Source organism: Populus nigra, chromosome 16 (assembly GCF_951802175.1).
Source record: "Populus nigra chromosome 16, ddPopNigr1.1, whole genome shotgun sequence".
NCBI classification, from domain to species: domain Eukaryota; kingdom Viridiplantae; phylum Streptophyta; class Magnoliopsida; order Malpighiales; family Salicaceae; genus Populus; species Populus nigra.
In genome coordinates, this window is record NC_084867.1 from 13949214 (window position 1) to 13956800 (window position 7587).

Consider the following 7587-nt stretch of genomic DNA (forward strand, 5'->3'; position numbering starts at 1 on the left):
ATTTTGAATAATATAGGATGTTATTGATTACTATAAAATTTCTCGATCCTTGCAAGGTTGCTAATCCACTGGGAGGGACTCATTTCCAAATAAAGATTCCAAGAAATCATCATCCCAAACCTGAAATATTCAAAATAAAAACTTATTAGGAGAGCCATGAAGTTATATAAGTGCTTGGATGCATGTTTTCGGATGTGTGTATGCATGTTATATATGTGTTTGCTGTAGTTGACATGCCTGATTCCCTGTCTGTCCATCGTCATCTGGATAAAGGCTACTGAGCTCAGAATCCATGAGGTCACCATTTTCTTTTTGCTGCAAAACATATGGATTTAAGAAAAAGGTTAATTGTTGGATATTGTAAATAGTATTGAAAGTATGAGAGCAGCAATATTGGTATGTCTTACACTTGCCTGATTGAAGTTAGGAAAATACCCATCCATTGAACCGGCATTGCCTCCGAAGAAGGGATTCATAGCTTCTTCTCCACTTTGAACCTACACAAAATAGGAATGATCGATATATATAAGCCTTTCATAAGCATTTATAGTTCTACGTATATCATGTATAATAAGAAGTAGGACATGTCCATACCTGGCTAGAAGGTTGTTCATTCCAAGGAGTATTGTCATCAATATGAAGTGAGTTAAGGAAGTCTGGATGCAAGAGGTCATGCAAGGGAGTGCTCACTTGATCAACACCTTGTGGCTGCATACAAAGTAAGAATGAGTTGAAAAATATTTGATCAAAATATTTTGTTGCTAAGAAACAAAGAAGGTATAAAAAACAAAGATCTTCGTATACCTGATGAGCAGTTAAATTGTTGGTAGGCTCCAAAAGCATATCGCTAAAATTTAGTTCACCTTGACCAAATTGTTGCTGCTGATTGTAATTTCCACTGAAGATAGAAGGACTATTGTTCATTAGGCCAAATGCAAAGTCATTTTGCCCTCCATTCCCAAGACCAAGTTGTTGTTGTTGTGTTGGCGGCGGCGGCAGCAGCATAGGAGTATTCCCTTGATAAACAGTACCAGTTAATAATGTTGGTGGGAACTGGTTTGCACTCTCAATACTAGCAGGAAAAGACCCTCTCTGAGCCAAATAGCTTGATGATGCAACATTCATGTTGCCATTGTGAGTCCAATTCATCAAGCCACAATTACCACCATTACCAAAACCATTTGATAGTTCATTCTTACTGACTTGCATTTGGCCTGCTCCAATGAGTTGTCCATCGGTATTCACTCGAATTCCAGCATAATTATTATTGGTATTCAAGGAATTGTTGTTATTTCCAATATTCCCGACTCCTGACCTGTAGTTGGTAGCTTGAACTCCAATGGAACCAAATTTGTTATATTCTGAGCTATCAAAATTCTGAAGATTTGATCTTACTTGATTTTGTGGTTGGTATATCTGCATTGGACTTTTACCATGGGTGAGGCCATTAGGGACACTTTCACGAGAGGCCGGAGGGTTTGTTCCTGTATTGTTATTCGATTCCAAACCTGATCTTTTTTTATTGGCTTGATTAGCATTGCCAAATGATAGCTGCTGAAACCCTGTTGGATTGCCAAATGAACGAGACTGCTTGTATGGTGATTGAAGTGCGGAGTTGTTGTTTGGAGCTTGCTGGTTTGGAGAGTGCAAGCTCCCAAAATTGGAACCACCCTCAGGAGTTGGAATGGTATTCCCTCCAAAACCTGCTTGAACAGATGCTCTTAATACTCGTTGATGTCTTGAAAATTGTGAATGCTCTCGCTGGAAATTTTTGAGCATCAATGAGGGTTGGCTAGATGCAAAGTTTGACTTAAGAGCCCGTCCTGACAAGTTCTTTGATGAACTTGTACCTCTTTCTGCAACCTTTTTTAGGAAGATACGATACTTCTGCGAAATGTTAGTTTATTGTGTCAACGACCAAATTATTGCAATAGCATAAAATTATGATTAGTTGATGTTGATGTTGGTCCAAAATTACAGAAACAATGATGGCGCTTCGTCAAAATCACCAACAAAGTAAAAAATAAAATACAAATCGATTACTACTCCATTGGCAATTCTAATTTTGCGACAAACTCACTAAAGGATAAAAAAAAGCCATAAGTGATTTTATAAAAAAAAGAGATGTTATTCCATCATGAAGTTATAGAATGGTTAAGAAGTTCTAGAATTTTCAACGGAAAATCTATTACCAATTCTTTCAACAATATTTAGACTGTACTGATAGAATAAATGATAAAATATTTTATCAGTAATTTAATTAATTAATGATAGAATAATTGATAAAATCTAGATGATGCATTTAATTATTTCTTTGGCGCTAATATTTTGTAGGTCTTTTCATTGGTAACTTATAATGCCGACAAATAACAAATCCTTGATAAAAGTTTTTTTTAGTAATGTATTTTTGTCGGCGATGTAAATAGCCGACGAAATTGTATTTACTTGTCAATAGAATGTTCCGTCAGTATTTTTAATTTTTTAATGATAATAAATTGTCTTCTAATTACAACATATTGTATACAACTAGAATCTTAAATAAAATTACTAACATATAATTTAGAAGTCTTATAGCTTAGTTAAATTAATTGAGAAGCATGATTTAAGGGTAAAACATGCAAATAGAGTACTCTAGATAAATACAAACCTGTAAGTGGCTGGCAACATTTTCTCTTGACAGCCCTGGCACACTCATGAATTCAAGAATTCTTTTTGGAACAGCCTCTAAATAATTTTGAACATAGAAAGATCATGATCAAAAATCAATTTGGTAAGTAAAAAGTCCAATAGATGCAAATAATAATAATAATAAAAAGCTTCAAGAAGATTTTGCTTACTGTCGAGCCCTATGTGGTTTATAGCTTGCAAAAACCGACTGTGAAGTGAATTTGTCCAGACCACCTTAGGCTTTTTTGGGGCAAGCTGGCTATCTACTTCTTGATCTTCCTTTGTCCTCTTCCTGTTTTTATTTATTCTATCTTTTTCATTGCATATTTTGTTATTGGTGGATTTTGCAGAACTCACTTCGTCAACATATATTTTCTGATCAAATACTGTCGAAGACGATGATTCCTGACTGCCTCCTATTTCCTTTATTGAAAGGGAGTACTTACCTGTTTTAGTTGCAACTGCATATTGCCATACATTCTTGAGATCATCCTTGTTAATTGGTTTCACTATATAAAACGCAGCACCACCCTCTAAAGTTCTTAATATGACCTTTTCACTATCATCTGATGACATTACTGCATTAGAAGAAATTCTGCATTAGAAGAAATTAGAAAAGCATCGATAAAAAACACTAGAAAACCTAGTGTCAAGATCCATAATGTGAATGAAACTCTATTTGAAAAGTGAGGAACTTTGCACTAAACAATTTGTGATTTATATGGTAACTAATGAGATGCAAGATGTTGTAAAAACCATAGTTATAGTTATAATACTTAGCTATCTGAATCGACCTCTAAAGCACCAATCAAGATTTAATAGGTCAATTTGGATATCAATCTATTTTAAAATGATGTCATTTCATTAAAAATAAATAGAATTCTAAAAATTAAAAAAATCCTTGAACTTGACATAGTTAGATCTTATCCGGATATGGTCGAGTCAACTAAATCACAAATTAACCCATCAAATCATTCAAGTGTGATGAGGTTAACTTTGAAAATGATTTAAACAAAAATGACTCGAGTCAAGCTTCAAGTCATCAAACCAACCCACAGAACTAGGCTAAGTTTAATAACTATAGTTAAAACATAACAATAAAAATGAAAGAGGAATGATATGCAGTTCAAATTATAGTTATAAAACTTGACCCGGAATAAAACTCGAGTCACGTGTTGAAATGATCGACCCTTTTTGATCCTATAAAATCTTTTTTTAAAAAAATCAAAATGATATTGTTGTGATTTAAAAAAAAAAAACAGGTTAGAGAACTGAGTTTTGACAATCAGGTTTTACTCTGAGTCGACCCAAGTTTTGGACTGGATCAATACTTCAACCTATTTTTTCTTTAACTTGGACCGATTCAGATTCCAAGTCGACATGTCGAGACCAATCAGAATTTTATAACTATGGTTAAAATGCACTTACTAATCACAGGAAGCTTGAATTCTTCATCCACTTGTTGTTGTAGCTCCATGCCATTCATCTCAGGCATATGAAGGTCAGTGACAACCAAGTCAAACACACCCTTTTTCAGTCGAAGAGTTGATAAAGCATCAAATGGGTTCTTAACTGTGACAACGAAAAGTTCTAGCTTGCGATTTTCTGTCAACAAACAAGACAACATCATAAGAATAATTATAAATGATACTACAAAAGCTAATGGTATAAGAAAATAAAAAATAAAGGCTTGAATGCATTGAAAGAGATCAAATTATTTTAAGGGATAATTAAAGAGTTTAGCTTCATGCTTTAATTTAGAAGACAAGGGAAAGAAAAGGTTGAGTTTTTATTAAAAATACATTACTATAAAACAAGGAAATCATGATTGTTGACCTTACTTTAGGGGGGGGGGATCAAATCTTAAACACAAAAATTAAGAAGGTAAAGGGTAAATTTTCACTTGTAGGATCTACAAAACAAGAGTAGAATGAGCATTAACTCCATATATACTGTTTGAAATTTAATGGCCAAAAAACCATACATGCAAAGACAAATCATCCAATTGGTAACATTTGTAAAAGTGTTGAATTTCATAAAAAAAATTTGCTAGTGTTGAAAATATAAAATTAACAATACAAGTATGAGAAAAATAAACAATAGAAGTATGAGATTTAACAGAAAACATGAGGAAAGAATGCAAGGGTAATAATAATGAGTAAATAAATAAATAAAAATCAATCTCTTAGCTTTATTGAGTAGAAACCTTTCATATAAAGAAAGATCCATTACGAACAGAGGAGAAACATCGATTAAAAAAATTGACTATAAGAACTATGAATTTTGATTTTGATTTGTTAATGATATAGAAAAAAATATAGATATTGGATCAAAAGATGACTTAAATGGAAAAGGATCCTTTTTATTGTAGAAGTAAAAAAAAAAATGCATGCATATAAAGCCTTATCATATGATGATGGACATATGATATTAGCACAAAAAAAACGATTTAATTCATTTAAAAACTAATAAATAAATAAATGAGATTGAGAAAAAAAATAGGATAAAATAAATTTAAAAACATTAAAAAAACCTTAAATACAAAGAAAAAAAGTTGAATCCTTTGTTTATGTATTTACTGGGATAGAAATCTAAGAATGAAAAACTTTATTGCTAAATTATAGATGAAAATGGCATAAACTTCTTGGATTTAGTGAAGGAACCATGGATATATATAGATCATAAGAACATTAATCCATAGAACTTGATTTTAGAAAGACTTGCTAAGCAATAAGATCTCAATCATATACCTTTGTAACTACATGTTTTCAGCATTGCTGAAACAATTGAAAGAGATGTAGAATCATCATCTACAACTAAGATTTTGATTTTTAAGAGGGAGGAATTTTGGATAATATTGGAAGATTGACTGGATGCCATTCTTTCACAAGCTATGCTGTGAATAAATCCAGGCCTGAATGGGGGATTTTATAGTAGAGAGGAGCAAGTGCTTGTATAAGGTATATATAGTGGGACGATTCTACAGAAAATCAATTTTTTTCTCTTCAAATTTCATTCAATTTTAACTATATTTTTTTAAAAAGACAAAAGAAGAAGTAGTTTTGATAGATTGTAAAGATAATGGGATGCATTAGCCCACTGAATTGAACCTAATTAATGTGAGAAATCTAGTGTAAAATGAACCTTTACTGCAATTTACCAAAAATAATATATTCTTATAAAAGAGTTCTTTCTCCAGAAGATCTCACAATCTTTCATTTATATTCTTCTTTTTTGGGTTTTTATTCCTATGTAAGGATTATGACAATATAAAATTATCTAATTTATTTTAATAATTTAATTATCATTTTTTAATAATGAATATAATTATAATTAGGATTAGAGGAAAATTAATATGTTTAGTTAATTAGTAGCTAATTGAATAATTAACTCTCAATTATTAATTCTGTATAAATTTTTTATTCAAAAATCTTGCTCCGCCACTTGAATTATTGCATTTTAATTTAGAACACTTGAAGAACCATCATTACATTCAAAATGTCAAAATTAATTATACTATATATTTGTTAATAAAAGAGTTGCATACTTAAACAATAAAATTACTTCAACATTGATATTAAAGTAGCATCTTTTTGAAAATATCTAATAATAAGATTCTATATAAATTTTCTATGTGACAATTAGATCTGGCTAAAATTTACCCAACGTGTTCTACATGCTCAGTTCCACGTGGATCTACTCTTCTTAACTCGTTGAGATCGAGATTATATCCAAATTAAATTAAAAATTAAGATATATTTTTTAATTTCTTTATTTTTCTAGATTTCTTAGGATTATCTTTCCTCTTTTTAACCTAAACCAGTCTAACTTTTATTCAAATAGATTTGCTAGTTATTTTAGAATAGATTTCATATTATGGCATAAGTGATAAAACATAGATTTTCTCTACAATTTAACCTTGTAATTTAGGGTTTGAAAGGGCTTCCTCTTCTATCTTTTACTAAATATATACCGCTTCAATTTAATAGATTATAACAAAGTACTTATAATCATGGAGAAAACGACACGAAATATTAAGAATAACAATTAACGTTTTAACAGTTAAAACTAACAATATTAATAACGTTTAAATTCAATTTTATTCTTTAAGCAAGTCCAAAAAATTTGAACATTTATTTTGTATTGATTCTTATGTGCAATTGTTCTTTTTTGAGAGAGAAAAAAAATGTGTGATCTTATTACAATAGTTAATTTTGACCTTCCCAATTGTACACACATTAATTCCTTCTCAAAATGTGTGTACACATTAATTCCTTCTCAATCTTATTACAATAGTTAATTTTGAGAGAGAAAGGGTTTAAAATAGTTACTCTTATTACAATGAATTAAAAGAAATGAGCAAAACGCCCTTAATTTTGACCTTCCCAATTGTACACACATTAATTCCTTCTCAAAAAAAAAAAAATTGTTGGCAAGAAATCAAATATTTTGACCCCTTTTTGGAGAGAACTCTCTTTTTTTCCATCAATAATCTGTGTAAAACTTGCATGCAAAAACCTAAGTAGATCCAAGAGTGTGAGGAAACCAGTTTCTGCCCATGGTTTATAGAATCTTGTTTTTGGATAACTTCAAAATTATCTTTTCCATGACAAATTAATCTTAAGTTGACATTATCTTATCAGTAATTAGGCAATTAGTTTAAGTTACAGTGTCCAAAAGGACTCGCTCTTTTTATACTCAGCAAGGCATATCTGGTGCCCTAGAATGAAGAGGGCTTTAGCCCATAAAGAGAAGGAAACGTTTCCATCATGCTTCTCCTAGCATCTGCATGAGGGAGATGTGAAGAGGAAACCACCCAGAATCTAGAATTGTGATTCGACATCCCTATTTTGAGTTAATTGCATTTATGTCTCCAAAAAGTAACATTATTTTCCTGAACTTAGCTCAATCCTACTGGTA

At 31.2% G+C, this 7587-nt stretch overlaps 1 protein-coding gene across 1 annotated transcript; it reads right to left on the bottom strand.

The window, feature by feature from the left end:
* Positions 1–344: 344 nt before the first annotated feature.
* LOC133675513 (two-component response regulator ARR1-like) lies at positions 345–5547 on the bottom strand. Its single transcript, XM_062096917.1, has 7 exons — positions 5418–5547; positions 4096–4272; positions 2838–3245; positions 2648–2724; positions 805–1887; positions 595–708; positions 345–497 (listed from the first exon to the last, which is right to left on the bottom strand). Exons 1-7 carry the CDS (start codon positions 5545–5547, stop codon positions 345–347), a joined length of 2142 nt encoding a protein of 713 aa, XP_061952901.1.
* Positions 5548–7587: the final 2040 nt, after the last annotated feature.